At 42.0% G+C, this 19,347-nt stretch overlaps 1 protein-coding gene across 1 annotated transcript; it reads left to right on the top strand.

The window, feature by feature from the left end:
* The first annotated feature begins 833 nt into the window (after positions 1-833).
* On the top strand, positions 834-17,624 carry slc2a3b (solute carrier family 2 member 3b). Its single transcript, XM_061819759.1, has 11 exons — positions 834-1,980; positions 2,063-2,151; positions 7,374-7,478; positions 8,552-8,712; positions 8,796-9,036; positions 9,325-9,487; positions 9,985-10,172; positions 12,864-12,968; positions 13,062-13,163; positions 13,943-14,146; positions 15,499-17,624. The coding sequence occupies exons 1-11, from the start codon at positions 1,830-1,832 to the stop codon at positions 15,757-15,759; spliced, it is 1,770 nt and encodes a 589-aa protein (XP_061675743.1). The 5' UTR covers positions 834-1,829; the 3' UTR covers positions 15,760-17,624.
* Positions 17,625-19,347: the final 1,723 nt, after the last annotated feature.

Genomic DNA, 19,347 nt, shown 5'->3' with positions numbered 1-19,347 from the left:
GGAGGACCTCGGTACTGATGGTATGTGTGGGATGAGGTGGTGTCCCTCAGACTCACCTGCTGTGTCCTGACCATCAGGAAGCTGTCGATCCACCCGCCAGATGGCAGGCAAGATTCTGAACTGGAGAAGGTTGGAGGAGATGAATTTGGGAAAGACGGTGTTGAACACGAAATTGAATGTAATTCTGAACACAGCCCCATCCCAGACATAAGACAGTTTTCATGCTTGTACAACCACAATGTTTCATTTATTGTAGCTTATCCGCTCAATGATGAATGTATTCTTTAATGTAATTTTAATGTAGTAATGGGAAAGTTTTGAAATGATTTGTGCCAGTGTTATTTTATGGCACAAAAAAAAAAAAAAATGGCAGGGGTGTGTAAACCTTTCCACTGTACCTTCGCCAAAGGTGCAAAATGTAAAATTGGATCAGGATCCTTGCTAAAATGTAATGGTTCCTTCTCAAGGCCATAGTACACTTTCCCAAAAACCTTTTCACGCAACCCTGCTTTCTAACAAAATGCGACAAACTAGGAACTCAGTGGAGCGCAGACCTGTGTCAAGGGCAAAACCTTCTAATTAGGATTTGCACCAAATTGCACAAACTTCGCAGATAGCCAATGGCTCAGATATTTTTCCATCTATACATTTTCAATGGCGCTTATAATCATAGGGTCACAGTTGAACTGGATGACTTTTGACGAGAGGGCGGATACACCCTGGATTGGTTGCCAGTCAGTCACAGAGCACATTCACACCTACATTTCAGGACAATGATTTGAAGTTTTATGGCTTCAATATACTAATGAGGGGTATTTAGGTTTTGTTTTGCTCCAAACATTCATAAGATCTATCAATATTTTATGAAACATGATCCATAACATTCACGTCAACCAAAATGCAGATACATGGGCACCCAAACTAAAGCACTACGTATGTCTAAGAAATGGGAGTTTGCGCAGTTGTTGCACTTTTGAATCAGGAAAAAATATATACATTAATAGACTGCACCCTATATGACAAAATGGTAACAAAATCTTAATTTTTGACACGACGTTTTTCAGGGGCACTTTTGGCCACTCAGATGACATTTTTGCCGTATCTGAGAGGACTTGCACACATAACGGGCACATAGAGTAAAAAAGGGGTGTCATGCGGTAAAAAATGGGAGGCCACATCCCCCCAAGCCCACCAAGCTCCGTGTTCTGCCACCTCTGCCTGAAAATTCATTTACAGGCTTAACTTAAACATGAAAAACAATTCCGGTAGTCCACATTAGTTCTCAGTGGCTCAATTTAGAGAATGAGGCAGGAAGGATGAGTACTCTGGGGAAAGTCCTTCAAGCATAGGGAGAAAAGTCCACCCAGCAGGGCTCCCAGATTTGAACCCCCAACCTCAGAAGGGCAGGCCGGATGGGCTCACCACTCCCTCACCATGCCAGATTGTCAGGTTATTCAATGAGGCTTTGACAAAAAAACGAAAAAAATAAAAATAAAAAATAGAATGAGTTATCGTGGATAAGACAATTTTATCTTTATTCCCAGTGATTTTGATTATCATCAAGAAAGTTGCGGAAAACTGATAAGTTTGAATTTTTCAATTAAACTCCTGTGAGCTATTTTTTCATTTCTTTACTGCATTTGTCCGAACAAATGCAAAAGCAGGCATTAAAAATGAACAAGAAACTGAAGAAAGAAGGGTGGTCTAATATTTTTTGGATCCAAACCTTGATTAAAATATATTAAGATTTCGGTGGTGGTAATAGGTTAAAAAGTTTTGGGTGTTGTCTTGTCAGTAAACAACCGAGGGAGACTGTTACTCCACTTTAAATGCGATCTCGGGAGGGGGACTTGAGAGTTTGTAGGGAAGTCGAGGGAGGAGGAAGAGGAGGAGTTTCTTGTGTGCGCTGCCGTTCAAGTGAGACCAGACCATCTCATTCTTCTGGACCACAAACAGGTCCGCACCATCACAGTCTATCAGGTAGAGTACTTGTAGGTTCAGCAGGCCCGTTTCTCTTTGAGCGCTGTTGACACACGCCGCTTGTTTATGTATTTGCTTTCAGGTTTGACAGCTTTTCCCACAGAGCGGTGTTTTCTCTGGAAAGATCTTTTCCCCCAAGAAGTAAAGATGGAACAAATTGAAGATGATAAGGTAGGCCTTTATTTGTTACTTTTATTGTGTGAACGCAGCATTTTTTACAGTAAAGCTGCTTTAAAAAGTTTCTGCTGATGCCTTTAACCTTTCAGCCCGTTCCCACTGCCTTGCAAGGTAACTTTTTTTTAAATTATTTTTTAATCCTGAAGCTTTGTGCATTTCAATAAGTAGTAGTAGTAGTAGTAGTAGTAAGTTCACAGTCTGGCAATTCTGTAATTTTCCTTTCTGGCATGAGGAGGATGAGAGCACAGCGGTTTGGGGACGTGACTAAGAGAGCTCGAGCGGGGCAAGTCGCAACTTGAAGCGCGATGCCTCCGTGTTTAAATGCACGTTTGACAGCGCAAGGTCACACCGAAGAAGAATACGCTTCATAGACACAACATTAGGTACACCTGCGCCATCGCATGACATCCACCACAAGAGCTGCAGCCAAAGATTCTCACAGAAGTTCTCGTAGTACTACTTCAAACATCACCCCAAATGTTAGGAACCCTCATGCTTGGATTCGCTACACATAATATCAGGTATACCTAATAATATGTCCGCTTTAAGCCAGCACGACAAGTGTTCCGTACCTTCTGGTTTTTCCTTCGTAACATTTTGCACAGTGTTGGGTCATCCTCAAGCTTGCTTAAGATGTTAACATCACTCGCATGGGTCTCTAAATTAACACACACACAAAAAGCGTGAATATTTAGAACACCCGTTCTTTTGTTTCATTTAATTTTGTTGAGCTGTCACGTGCGATGCAGGGAATAGAAAAGCAATAGTGGGCCCGCTAACGTGCTCTGATTTATGTCGGGCAGCAGTTAAATTTGCAATTCCAGCAACTTAAATGGTGTTATAAATGGGCAAAAGTATTCTCACAAATTTACTAAATCTATTTTCCATAGTGCTTGTCCTCACTGGGGTCACAGGTCAGCTGGAACCTGTCCCAGCTGACTTCATGCAAGAGGTGGGGTCCAACACAGACTCTTTGCACTCCAAATTGAAAACGGTGACTGGTTTTATGTCATCACATTTGGAAATTGTTCGTTCAACACTAACGTGAAGTAAGTCAGACATGACTTTCATTTTGTTCTGAGCTTCAAGGTTCAAATCTCGAAGTCTTGCCCTCCTGTGTGAAGTTTGCGTGTTCCCCCATGATTGCAGTTTTTTTTCTTTGCGTACTTCATCTTTGTCCCTCTTTCCAACAAAGGCAACTTAAAACTCATTCCCTGCCAGTCCTCCGTGTTCATATTGATATTTGAATTCAACACCCATCAGCGGCACCGAAATCGAACTTTGTGGACTCGGATGAAGAAGCCAGTTTACTTCCATCCATCCAGTTTCTAGAGCCCTTGTAACTCGGGTCGCGGGTCAGGCGGAGCCTTTTGCAAATGACCGTGCACAAGAGGAAGGGTACACTCTGGATTGGTCGCCAGCCAATCGCAGGGCACATACAGGCGAAAAAAGCATTAGCACCTGTAGGCAATCTTAAAAATTCACTGCCATTGACGGCTAACGTATTCAAATATTCATGTTAACATGGAGGCCTGGCAGTGATTGAGTTGCCAATATTGGTATATGATAAAATGATGTAATTCCGTCAAAATGGGGGTGATCATTTAGACTCGAGCATCTTCGTGCCCAACTACTATTTCCAGTTAAATAACACTCATTTGCACACGGCGTTGCATTGCGTGTAATTCTACTCGACTGATAAACATCCCAGCCACTCCCCACATTTAAGAGTCATCACAGCGCTGGTGAAAATTTCCACGTCATGTCGCTTGACGGTTGGGCAATAAAAGCGTGCTGCTGCAAGTGCCCGCGTGTTGGCTCCGCCTCCCTCTCGCACGAATAAAGCTTGGAATCAAGGGTGGGCAAACTCTTCTCTCTCTAGTGCTTCATTTAATTTTTAAAACAGACGTGTGGGCCATGTCATTCTTCGATGATGCATGAAACAAAAATCAGTCAAAATATGTATGTAATTTTTTAAAATAATAATTGTAACTTTTAAATGGTATTATTGATAATAGGCTGATTACAACTGCTAAATATTAAAAGATCCCCTTCCACCATCTTTTTTTAAATTCAATTTTTATAACCTTTAATGTTCTTTTATCACATTTGCAAGATAACTTGGGCTAGAAATGCCCAAAATGTCTATATCAAGGTATTCTAATTGATCTTTTCCACCAGGAATTTGAAACGGCCCAATTTCTCATTACTATGTGACGTGTAAATACCCTTTATTGTGATTGGATCGCTTATTTTTCCCTAATATCCATCCTTCCATTTCTGAGCCACTTATCCACATGAGGGTCGCTGGATTTTTTTTTCCCAATGTCATTCATTATCCAGGAGTTCTTTTGCACCGCATTGCTATGCTCCTTCCACCTTGGTCCTCTTCAACGGCTCGTTGGTGCACTTGCATCTGGCAACGGTGAGCTGTGAGAGGCCTTGGCCAGCTTGACAAGAATCCCTGGCTGGTTCCTTTGATTTTTTTTATTATTGTTTTTTCCCAGTTACACTGCCCATTCCAGCCCCTCCAACTCTTGGCGAGCAACGTTGCACTGCAAGCCTCCCACCCAGCAAGTGGGATCCTCGAAGCATAATTCATCAAGCGTTGGAATGTTGGTCCAATAACTTGGAAGGCTTATTATGCCTTTTAGTGAATTTTACATTAAATCGCCAAACAATTTTGACTTAAACCATTTCGCAAACTCATTTTTGACCTATATTATGCATAAACATCAAGAATAATTGGATTCTGATGGAAGGGGACCTTGTAAAATTATGTATTCAAATTTGAGTATTTACAATAAATCCATCTATCCATTTTCTGACCTGCTTATCCTCACAAGGGTCGGGGGAGCACTAGAGCCTATTCCAGCTATCTTCAGGCAGGAGGCGGGGTACAACCTCAACTGGTTGCCAGCCAATCGCAAAACATTTCTACTCACAATCACACCTCGGGACAATTTAGAGTGTCCAACTAATGCATTTATTTTTTTAGGATACTGGGAGGAAACCGGAGTTCCGGGGAAAACCCACAAAGGCATGAGGAAAATAAGGAAACTCCACACAGTCAGGCCCGGGATTGGAACTACAATTTAAGAATTGTTGCTTTAGCTGCTCACTGAGCAGAAGTCTCGGATTATCTGGCGGATCGCATGCTGCTTGTCAGACTAGTTTCATGTGTCAACTTTTAAGGGCAAGTTTGCCAGAACATTTTCGGTTGAGCTACCTAATTGTATCAGTTTTGCAGCTCAGCTTGTCTTTGGGTTGAGAAGTTTGCATATCATCCAAACTTCTTGCTTGCCATTCTCGTAACACACGTACCGTACTTTGTTCCTCTGTGTGTGTCTCCTTTGGCCTGCGTGCAAACGTTTCCTGCGTTCCCTCTCCGACCACAAAAATTGATACAACGTCAGCCGTGTCTGCGTCGTGACGATAGTTGTTTCAAAAGAAGAGGTTGCACTATTCCTCTTTGAGCAGATGATGACATCCACTATTACATTGTAGCTACCGTATTACAATACAGTTATTCTTCACTTCCTCTGCTGTTTTCTTCTGGTTAGCAGTCAATCGCTTCCTACCTGGTAGACGAAGACGGTGTATATTTTCTTTCTTGGGAGTGTTTTCCCACATTGAAGAAGAATTGTGAGTCAATAGAAGAAGAGTTTGTTTTTATTTTGATACGCGTTGTTCCCTAGGAACACAACGGGATGAAATATCTCCTGCTATCTGCGTAGATAGGAGCTTTGAATTTATTTTTTTTACAAGTTCAAGTTGGATATAAAGTTAATTTCCACTCAATTAGAGGATTATTGTTACTGTATGGTCACTTTGTTGCTATTTTTTCGCAAAGTACACGAAGGAGTGGCCTATAGCTTTGTCCATCCATTATTTTATTTGGAGAGATGTCTTCCCACATTTAAATGGACTGCAATTTATTCTGTTGTATTTTACAATTTCCTTTTAATAAATTTCAATATTTTTCACAACTTATTTTACCCTGTGCACCATCAGTGTGTAAATTCTTAGTGTTCAAATAGATGGTGCATATAAAAGAACTATACAGAATAATTACTGAAAAATAAATAAAATGTTTTGATAAATAAAATAGTTTAAGTCTTAAAAATATGCAATCTGTGAATTAACCACTTATAAATAGAATTAAAAATGATGAACTACATGTCGTCTTAGAGGAGAAATGTATTTTTTTTAAATATATTTAAAAAAAATTTTTGCCTTTAGTTTGTAAATGCTTAAAATATGGACACGTTTAATCTTTTAACAACTTAAAAATAATTTTATTGAATTTATTTTTTCATACCATATAGTCACAACTAATCTTTTAATAACTCGAAATAAAATCATTCATTAAAATGTTAACTATTTAAAAGTGTCTTTATGCCACCGGCGTCAAACTCATTTTTGTCGCGGGCCACATTGTACTTGCGGTTTCCCTCAAAGGGCCATTATGGCTGTGAAACGATAAAAATCTTTAACCGTCTGATCATATTTACAAATGAAATTTATGAACTGGTTTTGGAATCAGAAATCAAGGGTAATGGGTTTTTCCAACAAAAATGCTTGTAATAGCTCAATGTTATCATTTATGACATGACAATTTGAAATTTTGGTACAGCTTTGAACAAAAAAATCATGGAAGTGGATACAGTACATATGATTTGCCTCCACGGGCCACATCAAATCATGCGGTTGGCTGGATGTGGCCCCCGGGCCTTGAGTTTGACACCTGTGCTTTACGCAATAATACACAAACCACACAATAAGTGATGTCCTCTGAGAGGGAAACTTTGGAGGATTATTGTGCATGCAGCAAATTTCTGTCCAATGATCTGGTTATTATGCACTAAGCCTGCTTTACTTGAGGGGCCGGCGGGAAAAACAACAGAATTCCGTTTCAGTCCCCCCCCCCCCAGGTGCTTTTTCGCTGTAGACTTCCCAGCAACACAGCAAGCGCTGTAGTGCCAGTACAAGCAGGTTGAAAAGAGTCAGTGAGAACGGAGACGTGGAAAAGGCTCATTGTGCGTGCGTGACGGGTGCCCAGTGTGGCCGTAAACAACAAGCGCTTTGTCGAAAGGCAGGAACACTCCGCATCCACTCTTCAAACCGTGTCCGTTCTTTCAGAAAATGCAGCCACTCGTTGTTTTCATCTCATCCTTTTCCTATTCCCCCACCCCGATTTTATTTTCTCAAAACAGCCCAAGAAGAAAATCACCTTCTACCTTCTCTACTGCGTGTCCACCGCAGTCATCGGCTCGCTGCAGTTTGGATACAACACCGGCGTCATCAATGCACCTGAACAGGTGTGCGTTTGTGCTTGGCTAATCCTTTGAACGCACTTTTGATCTTTCAATGGAGAAAATCCGTTCACCAGCTGACATTAAACCAGTCAAAAGGCCCGAAAATGAGAGCTTTGGTCCGATTTACAGCTGCAGATCTGGTCTTTTTTTCAATATACACATAAAATACATTTAATTGCATAAATATTGTTCAAGCTCTGTGATATGTGATGCGATTTTAACACCTAACCCCAAATTTAGTAGTAGTCGTAGTCTTATAATAATAATACAATTATTATAATCAGGATTATTAAACCTTACAATTTAAGTAACATTTTTATTATAATTACCTTACATTTTGAATTACATAATGTGATGTACTATTCTTCTTTTTTTCCTTTCGGCTCGTACCGTTCGGGGTCGCCACAGTGTCTTCATAGATGAACGTATATTTGTACTATATTTAGTATGATAATAGCAATGGAAAATGGTAATGAAAATAATAATATTGTGTAAATTTTAAAATATTTTTACAATTGTATATTATTTTATTGAGTGCAAAAATGCAATTTTAAATTATTTTCCTTTAGTTTTATGGCCTCCACTTGTAGACTGGCAAACCAGATCTTACTGGGAGGGAATATGTTACGTCATTAAGCTACACAAGACGAGCAATACACGCAAATAAATTTTTGTTAAGCTGTAATTACAGTTTTACATGTCTGGAAACTAATGCAATATTAAACGCAGTGATGCTTTGTAACAAAGGCAAATGCAGCTACATTTGGTAATAAGTGCTTTAACTTGCTTTTTTTTGTATAATTTCTGTAAAAGTTTTGAATCTCCATATGTACTGTACAAGTGTACCTAAAGAAGAGCATAGATGCAAGTGTCCATGTAAAATTTTTTCAATGACCGTAAAATATGTTTTGGAATAACAATGTTTCTTCATTTTCTGGCCTTTTAATGTAAACGAAGCGCTTTACTCAAAGTAAGCTGCCCCCCCTCACCCCCATGTAGATTGATGAATAGTGAATGCATATTTTAGATTATGGATGTTAAACGGGAATCCGTATATGTTGCTGTGACTTCACCAGAAGCTGCGGAGGTTCTTCCAAAATGTGTCCCTGGAGCGCTTCAACGAGCCCTTCAGCCCGGGAGCCAACACCATGGTGTGGAGTTTCGCGGTGGCCATCTTTAGTGTGGGCGGCATGGCGGGCTCTTTCAGTGTGGGGGCCATTGTCAACAAGTTTGGCAGGTGACAATGTCGCATGATGCAAAAAAAAAAAAAAAAAAATGTCACGATGACGAAACGCCACCTTTGACCGACTTCCTGTCCAGGAGGAAGTCCATGCTGCTGGCGAACATCCTGGCCCTGCTCGGCGGGGGCCTGATGGGACTGTCCAGCCTCAGCCGCTCTTTCGAGATGGTCATCATCGGCCGCTTGATCATCGGCGTCTTCTGCGGTCTGTGCACGGGACTGACACCCATGTACGTGGGAGAGATCGCCCCCACCGCCCTCCGCGGGGCCTTTGGCACCCTTCACCAGCTGGGCGTGGTTATCGGCATCCTGGTGGCGCAGGTATGAGGGCGCATCCGGCACCGACGTCACTGAAGTATAATCAATTGATTATTCGACAACTATTTGAATTAATGGTTTAGAAAACACGTTTAACGTAGAGTTTTAGACAAAATATTTTGATATTAGCAAAATAGTTTGAATGACACATTTCTGTCATTTGTCGTGAAAGCAAATTGATTATTTTGTGATCGTTTCTTGCCCATAGTGACTTTCTTAATCTTTCAAGACACAACCATTTGCCACTGCCCACCAGCATGCTATTTATGTATTTATTTATTTATTTATTAGATTTTTGGTCTAGAGTCTCTTCTGGGCTCTGATACTCTCTGGCCCATCCTCCTGGCTCTGACTGCGCTACCTGCAATCCTGCAGAGCATCATGCTGCCCTTTTGCCCCGAGAGCCCCCGATACCTGCTCATTGTCCTCAAACAGGAAGAGGAGGCCAGGAAAGGTCCTGACCCATAGACACACACACACACACACACACACACACACATTGCCATGTACTACATGAGATGGTCACCTTAGGTCACAGATGTCTAACTCAAGGCCCGGGGGCCAGATCCGGCCCGCCGCATGATTTTATGTGGCCCGCGGAGGCAAATCATGTGTATCAAATCTGTACCAAAATTTCAAATTGTCCTATCATACATGAAAACGTTGAAATTACAAGCATTTTTGTGTTTACAATCAACAATAGTTGGAAAAACCCATTACCCTTGATTTCTGATTCCAAAAGTCGTTCATAAATTTCATGTGTAAATATGATGAGGCGGTTAAAGATTTTTTTTTTTTTTTTTTAATGGTTTTACAGACACAACGGCCCTCTGAGGGAAACCGCAAGTAGAATGTGGCCCGTGACGAAAATGAGTTTGACACCCCTGCTTTAGCTTCTCATTCATTTTCTTTTCTCACACCGACTCCGATTTCTATCGTCCCCGCCTGCAGCACTGGTGCGTCTGCGTGGCTGCGAGGACGTGAGTGACGACATCGACGAGATGAAGGAGGAAGGGATGCGGATGGCCATGGAGAAGAAAGTCACCATCCTGGAGCTTTTCCGCTCTCACAACTACCGGCAGCCCATCATCATTGCCATCGTCCTGCAGCTCTCTCAGCAGTTTTCTGGCATCAACGCCGTGAGTAGGCTTGCAAATGAGTGGAAAATTTGCCGAAATGAACTGGAAATTGAGGGGAATTTACTGAAGAGGTATCAAATTCCAGCATAGAAATCAATATTTTGTTTGGTCATAAGCAGACATCCATCCAAAGTAGGCAGTGCTCCTTGCTCACTTGTCACTTGCCCATTATAGTACCTCCATTTTGTTCACTTTACTCCAACAGCTGCATATCCAAAACTTGCACCAACACCAAATTTTGGCTCAGAACACAAAACAAAGCATCAAACAAGGGATTACTTGGACGCATAAGTAAGTCAAAGTAACTTGTGAACTTCCACTAATAGCGATGTTTCGCATAGTGAAAATCCATGTGATCGAATCCCCCATAAATAAAGGTCTAGAATTCCCTAGAGATGCTGTAAAATGTCACCAAAGCACTACTTTTGGAGAACTATAGTTCCTCAACTCACTTTAACATAGTTCCATAGCACAAACCTAAACACAAACAGTGCCCGGTGACTGTGAATTGTGTTTCTGTTGGTGGTTGCACATAGACAGCGAAATCTTGACGTAAGAAGTTTGGCCATCTTTGTTCTGCCATGCGTCTGCTCAGTGGTTGCGTAGTTTGCCGGCTGTACCTTTATGTATTTTTGCATTCTTCACTGCACCTGACCTCATACACCAGATTGCTTTTCTGGATACGTGGCGTTCGGTCTTTGGGGTGGACCAGCCTTTTGTCTGAGTGTTTGAACTGTGGCTTGCTATTGTGTTGGTTGAAAATCCTTCCGAGTTTCTCAGACAGACCTGATACAAACGAAGAACAATATTTTTGAGTGTGTCACTCTGCCACCCGTGTCCCTTCTGGAATTGGATGCACTTTTCATGAACGACCACCCGGGGGAGACAAACCTTTATGCACAAGCACGGATACACACACACACACACACACACACACACACACACACACACACACACACACACACACACCACACACACACACAAACACACACACACACAAACACACACACACACAAACACACACAAACACACACACACACAACACACACACACACACACACACACACACAACACACACACACACACAACACCACACACACACACACACACACACCATTGCTCCCACCACAGTAATTTTGATGCAAAGTCCGGACTCCAGATCAAGTTTAGAGTTCTCACTTTGCATTGTAAATATTATTTAAGCTAAGTAGCATCATAAGTCCTTCACTGAGTCATTCCTTGCCTTCCTTGGCCGATTTACTGACCGCACAAACCGGTATGAATGATTAACGCACAATGTAATACGTGTTTAAGGGTAGTCTAATTACTTTTCTGAGAAAAGTAACTCATTCAATGCTCGATTTAATGCCGTGCGTGGGTCTCAGGCATACTTCGAATTAGTTCGTTGGCATCAAGATGCCACAAGGTGGCAGCAAACCGTTTTTTTAATCAACGAAGCTATACAGCACTGTTCTTCCTTCAGACGAAGATGCACAGAGTAGCGTTAATTATGTTTAAATGAAGTTCCTCAACTCAGTTTGTCATAATTTTTTTTTTTTACCAAAGAGATGCTTCAAGATAGCCATGGTACTTTTAGTGCTTTAGTGTGAGCACAAAGTCAAACATGGAGGATAGGTTTCCGCAAACATCCACAAGTATGCAAATGTGCAAATCTCTAAATGCAAAAATATGGGGGTGAAATCTGTGTCTTTGACATAATTGTGCTAAAAATCAAAATTTGTTAAACAAGCGCCCCCCTGAAACGGTTCAAATCTACTCATGATAAGCGCATGACAGAAATTCTCCTTGGCCTTTGGGCCACGTTAGATCATGTGGGGCCAGCAGAGACGAGCACGGTGGCATTTTTAATGGACGTGTTAATATGGTCACAGAACCGAGCTGAATGGATGCGGTTCTGGCCGCTGACCACAGCAAGTGGCTGTGACCTCCACCCTTTGTGACATACAGTTTATCACTGAGTGGAGAAGCAGGAGGATATTTGTTTCCTACATCTAGCCACAAGCTCACAAGCCCTTCCATCCATTTTGTACACAGCTTATCACAAGGGTCGCGTGGAGGGCTGGAGCCTATCTCAGCTGTCAACGGGCAGGAGGCGGGGTACACCCTGAACTGGTTGCCAGCCAATCGCAGGGCAAAGACTCACACTCACAATCACACCTATGGGCAATTTAGAGTTGCCCAATTAATGTTGCATGTTTTTTTTTTTTTTTCAAATGTGGGAGGAAACTTGTGTGCCTGCAGAAAACCCACGCATGCAAGGGGAGAACATGCAAACTCCGCACAAGCGGGTCCAGGATTGAACCCGTGACCTCAGAACTGTGAGGCCAATGCTTTACCAGCTGCTATTATATATATATATATATATATATATATATATATATCAACGTTAGTTTCCACCAAAAGCTAATTATCTCCACTTTGTTGGACATGACCCAAAAATGAAAAACTTACCAATGTTTCACCACTAATTCATAGCTCCCTAATTGAAAAAGGCAGGATCCATCTTTTTTCCTTCTGAAAGGAGAGAGTCCATGTTTTAATTTGGTGTATTTGTATTTGTGTATTTATAAATAATCATAGAAGACTATATCCCGTAGGCCTTAAAACATTGGTCAAAAGCCTCAAAAACTGCTGACACTGAATGAATCAACTTTTAACCCCCGCCCCCAGGTATTCTACTACTCCACGGGCATCTTTGCTACAGCGGGTGTAACTCAACCCATCTACGCCACCATTGGAGCTGGAGTGGTCAACACTGTGTTCACTGTCGTATCCGTGAGTGTTGGATGCCATATTTCTCGTCAATTTGAGTACAGTTCATTTTTTTCTTTTTTCTTTTTTAAATCCAACTTTGCTTATTTCCTCCAGCTCTTCCTGGTAGAGAGGGCGGGCCGCAGGACCCTACACCTCATCGGACTGGCTGGAATGGCCATTTCTGCCTTGGTTATGACCATCTCGCTCTCTCTAGTGGTGAGCGGCAATTGCACGAGTCCAATTCCAGATAGCTGATGATGTTTCGGTGTCACGGGGAAGGCGGTGGCTACGCCAGGTGGTCGGTGACAGTAACAGAACCGACGTAGTAACCTCTTTCATGACATTTTCCCAGCTTGTCGCCCTGGGTAGGCTACAAATAGGCATCAATTCTTTATCTGCTGTGAAGAGTTACGAATATTGTTGTGACTTACTGAGGGCAGACCGTCTTCGTGTATATCTGTAAGATTTTATTACCTTGCACTCAAGCCCCCGAGAAGGAGCAGCACAATTTCCATTGAAATGAAACAAAAAATGAGGCCAAAAATATTTTATTCTTTACATTTTATTGTATCTATGGGGTCATTACTGTATATAAACTACAAAATTATAGTGTCATTTTCTTTATTTAGAATAATGTTTGTAGATTATTAGATATGTGGATTTTTCTTTAAATTAACATTAAGTTCATTCATTTCAATGGGGAAAGATGATTTGAGATATGAGTTTTGTGTTGCTAGCCTAGCCAATTCAAACTTATAACTCCAAGCACTACTGCACCGCTATACCAATATAATAATTATAATGATAACGGTTTTGATATTTTCAATAATTTACCAAAATTAAAATAATATTTGTTATTATATGGTATTCTTGCATTGTCTTGTATTATTAAAAAAAATGCGGATTTGGGTGCATAAATGATAACGATACTAAACACTGCTCTTTTTTTATTGTTTTAAATCCTTTCCTGACCTTTTGCTCTCCCCCCTGAGCAGAAAACAAGCCCGTCCCTGAGCTACTTGGCCATCGTGGGGGTCTTCGCCTTCGTTGCCAGTTTTGAGATGGGCCCCGGTCCCATCCCCTGGTTCATCGTGGCCGAGCTTTTCTCACAGGGGCCTCGACCCGCCGCCATGGCCGTGTCTGGCTTTTCCAATTGGACCGCCAACTTCTTGGTGGGCCTTGGCTTCCCTAAACTGGAGGTAAGCAGTCACATAACAGTTGAACTTGAAGATGTAATCAGTGACACTAGTACTGTAGTTCTTGGATCAGGTGTAGATAGGGCGCAGCCCCCCCAAAAAAGAAATCTCATATTGTTCCATAAAAACACATTTGCTTTATTTTGGGCATGATTCCATGCTCATCAATGTTTTTTTTCCCGATTAAAATTACAAATCAATCATTCTGAACCATTTACAGTACTTATCCCTACTTGAGCTTCAGGACAATTCAAAGCGCTGTGATATGATGAGACGTTATCACATAGGTCTGACATTCCTACTTGAATTCCCCCCCGGCCCCCCAAGAATATAATCCCATGTGTTTTCAGAATAGTCATTTTGTCCTAAATTAAAAGCATAATATTATAGGGATGCTTTTATTTTTTAAATTTAACATTAAAAATATTTCTTCCTTCTCACTTTGACTTCCATCATCCATCCATCCATCCATACATCCATTTTCTTAGCCGCTTATGCTCACAAGGGTTGTGGGGAGTGCTGGAGCCTATCCCAGCTGTCTACAGCCATGAGGAGGTGGGGTACACACTGAACTGGTTGCCAGCCAATCAGAGGGCACATGGAGACAAACAACCAATCACACTCAGAATCACACCTAGGGGCAATTTAGAGTGTCCAATTAATGTTGCATGTTTTTGGGATGTGGGAGGAAACCGGAGTGCCCGGAGGAGACTCCACACAGGTGGGTCCACGATTCAACCCGGGACCTCAGAACTGTGAAGCCAACGCTTTACCACCTGAGCCCACCGTGCCGCCTGACTTCAATCTAATAATATTACTATTACCTAACAAAAAATAACATCACAGCCTTTTTATTTGTTTTGTTTTGGGGTTTTTTTACATTGTAGCAACTTTTCAGATCGCTTGACAATTAGGGATGCACATGCAGAGCTGCACCACATCAGTTGTTTCAGGTGGTACTTTTTACCCCAAGTACCACCTGAAAAAAATACTTAGTGTAACTCTCCAAGTAGCACCACTGTGACTAACATTATAATTCAGTGGCATAGTAGGCATGCGTTTTAATGAAAAACAAGACAGTCATTATATTCCTAGAAAGTGCCATCATGGATGTAGGAAAACAAATCTTAAATAACAATTCAATTAAAACGTACAGTACATGTCAGAATTCAATAAAGTTTACCCAAATAAAAGTTTACAAATAAAGTTCTTACAGATGAATGCTAATTGTATTGTCCAAAAAAGTTCAATACAATTGGACTGTCCTTGATATAGCGTTAGAGGGAGCCTGCCTTGTCACACTTGGACAATCCCAACATGAAGTGGTCCAAACGCTCCTTCTGTGGTCCCCTTAGGAACTTTGTGGTCCTTACGTGTTCATCATCTTCATGGTACTGCTCATCCTCTTCTTCATCTTCACCTTCCTGCGGGTGCCCGAGACCAAAGGAAGGACCTTCGACGACATCGCTCAAGGCTTCGCCGCGAGCGGCGCCAAGTCCTCCGGCTCCCCCGTGCCGGAGGCGGCGGTTGTGGGCCTGCCCGAGAGCAAAGAACCGCCGCCCATGTCCCCCTCGGAAAAGGTCCCCATGGTGGATCTTCCTGCGGAGAAGCCGTAGGAGTAAGTCGTGTGACGACAGGGCGGTTAGCAGAGGTCAGTGTAATAACATCACGTACAAGACGACTTGTAGTTTGAAACAAATCATCTTAAACAGGATTCCCCCGCCCCACACTTGGAAATACCAAAATAATTAACTGAGGTCCTTGCAAGCCTGCTTAAGCGGAATTGCCGGCCCTTGAAAGTTTGTTGACATTCCTCGCATGCTGCCTCCTTTTTAAGAGGATCAACATGTGTTCAGTGTTAAGACCCCCACCCCCACCCCCACCCCCTGGCCATCAGCTGTCTTAGAAGGTAGCTGGATTTGAGCTTTTAGATATTGAGGTCGAGCTCGGAAAAGCCAGGCTGACCCCAAAAACACTGATGGCAAGGGTTCCCCATGCACTCCCCTGAGTTGTACAGACAAATATTTAGGATAGACTTCAAAATAAATACATCAAAGCAAGGTCATTCGTTGGATCCTGCCGCATGGGAACTGTCACATGTGTGAATCTATTGTGAAGGTGTTGGACTTGGCTGCTAAAGAAGAAACGCCATCCGTGTGGACGTCTACTCCCAATAAGAAACTTGATTGTGTGACAATGAGGTGCAGTTTCAGCTCTTAACCTTCTGTACGTTTTACATTAAACATTGCTGTTTACCTCCCCCCCCCCCACTCAAATAGAGGACCAAGAGCCACCTTTCACCATTTGACTTTTTTTTTTTTTTTAACATATCCTATTGTCAGTATTTGTGCTCAAGCAATTTTTTTTTTTTTTTAAATTGCCATGGCGCTATTTGGTGGCCTCTTGGAGCTTACTGTGCAGTCAAAACTCTTGACTTGTTGAGCCCTGCCTAAGAGAAATGGAGTGCTTTGCCGCCAACTTGTTCCATGTACAGACTATAACGAAGGTGGGGCCTCAATTACGCGCAGATTTTTGCTTTTAGCAGTGAGGTTCATCCACCTAAACCAGGGTTAGCGGACAAATGGGGTACGGGCCAGAACCAGCCCATTGGTAATGAGTTGGACGGCGCCGAGCTAAAAGCTGTGAGTAACTGACACCCACCTTTTATAATCGCTTATACATACACCACAAGATGTCAGCGAAGCACTACATTTCTATTAAACAGAGCTACAGCCTGAATGAAGCTCATGTCCTCACTTCAACATAGTTCCTTGGCACCGAGATGCCACAAGATGGCAACAAAGCAGTACTTTCAAACCGGACTGGGCTTTGGCCGATCGTAAGAACAGCGACTAGGTGAATGGTGCGAACGGTGACTCCGCAGGGGCCGACTGATTCGATCAATTCTGTTGATCTCGCAGGTCAGTGAAGAGATCGATTTAAAAACACTAGCAACTTGTATTTGTGTCAGTGCTTTCAATGCACAAAAATAAACATTTATTTGTTTTTAATACCGCTGCAGTGTCAGTAATAGCTAACAGTTGAACGGAACTTGGCCAGCGGTGTTAGATTTGCACTTTGCCATGTCAGACTTTGATGGTGACTGTCGAATGTGCCTGCTTTAATAAGTCATCCACTGGAAACGTTCTACCAATTTATGTCATATATCGGACTGCGACCTGCCCCGCTAGATCCATTTGTTGGCTGACATGTTTCAGTTCACCCTCATATCTAGGTACCTAATCTATTGAGGAGTGTACATTTGGTAAATGCTCTAATTTTTTTATTTTTCATGCACTTCTGTCTTTGGACCGTTACTATACTCCTCCTGAATGCCACTCTATATGCCAGCCTTTATTATGTATATTTTGCTCCGTCTGCATTTTTATATTGGTAAAAGGTACGTGTCAAGCGGGTGTCGTATTGTGACATTCTTGCGAGATGCTTTCAAAAGAATTGAAAATAAATGTGTACAGCTGTTTACAGACTGTGTGACTTGAATGTGTGCGTAATCTGTGTCCTGCTTTGATGCAACGAACCAAATGTTTATCACCATAGATTTTTAATGTGTGTGTGTGTGTGTGTGCGTGCGCGTGTGCATGTGACAGCATCACCTGCTCAGCAGAGCGACCCAACATGGCAAATAAAATCAGACCAAACGAAAAGTAGGCTCGGGCCGTGTGATAAATTATGAATCACGAGCAAGAGTTAAACCTTTTTTTTTTTTTTCCCTTGCTTGATATTTGATTATGTTGATGTTTTCACGAGGCTGGGCGGACTCGCTCTTGGGTCACGCAGCTCTCAGAAGCTATTGCACTTCCCCGCGTATGCAGATTGGCCTAAAATCTACGTACTTTCACTGATTATTTGAAGAAAACATTCCTCTGTTCCTTCTAATCATTGTAAATTGTGCAGTTGATCCAAACACTTTTGTTTCCTCGCAGAAAGCCTTGTTTTTGTCAAAGCATAAAATATATATAAATATACCTTTGTACTGTCCTCATTTAAGTTTAAATTTGATTTATTTTGAGTGTATTTTATCTTGTTTTCGTTTGTTTTGGTATTATTTAGTTTTTCATTTTTCAGTTTGCTTTCCGGGCACGGCGGGTGACTAGTTATCATATCTGTCTCACAGTCCTGAGGACCCAGGATCAAATCCGGCCTCCCGTATGAAGTTTGCACGTTCTCCTTGTGCCTGTGTGGGTTTTCTCCGGGTGCTTTGGGTTCCTCCCACATCCCCAAAACATGCATGGTAGGTTAATTAAAAACTATAAATTGCCTGCAAGTGTGGATGGTTGTCTATTTACATATGCCTTGCATTTTACTGGCAACCACTTCAGGGTGTGATCCGCCTCTCACCCAGAGATAACTGGGATAGGCTCCAGCACACCCATGACCTTAGTGGGGATGAGTGGTATGTAAAATCAGTAAATGTTTGCTTTGGTTTTGTTTCCATTTTATTCATTTTGGTTAATATGGAAGTACATCTGCGCCATTGTAATTTGAATTAGAATTTCTAATACTTTTGGTCCATCCATTCAAACATCCAACCCGTCATCATGCAGTGTGTGTTTCTTTCGGCTTGTCCCTTTCGGGGTCGCCACAGCGTGTTATCTCAGATGAACGCATATATATGTTTGGCACAATTTTTACGCCGGATGCCCTTCCTGACGCAACCCTTCTCAGGTAGTGGAGGCCCCCGTGGGATACGAACACACAACCCCTAGTTTACCAAACCAGTGCTCTAACCACTGAGCTACGGGGCCTCCCGATTTGTCCATTTTCATGAAATTGTATGTTTCTTTGGGCTTGTCCCTTTCAAGGTCACCACAGCGTGTCATCTCAGATGAACGCATATATATATGTTTGGCACAATTTTTACGCCGGATGCCCTTCCTGACGCAACCCTTCTCAGGGACCAACCCGTCATCATGCAGTACTGCAAATTATGTTCTTGTCAGTAGTCGGTATTAGCAGGCCTGGTGTTCCACAGGGATCACTATTAGCCCCCCTGACATTAACACAATTAATGTATTTTCTGTATTCTTATTTTATCTTAACTTTCTGGGATTACAGTATATTATCAAACAAAACATCTAAAGTGTAAAAGTACAGAGAGAAGTTTCATCCATAGAAAGCATTTATGTATTCTATGTTCTTGTACAGGCTAAAAATGATCTCATTAGAAGATGAATGAAGATAAA

The sequence above is a fragment of the Syngnathoides biaculeatus genome, chromosome 5 (assembly GCF_019802595.1).
Source record: "Syngnathoides biaculeatus isolate LvHL_M chromosome 5, ASM1980259v1, whole genome shotgun sequence".
NCBI lineage: Eukaryota > Metazoa > Chordata > Actinopteri > Syngnathiformes > Syngnathidae > Syngnathoides > Syngnathoides biaculeatus.
This window is presented reverse-complemented; position numbering and strand designations above follow the sequence as displayed.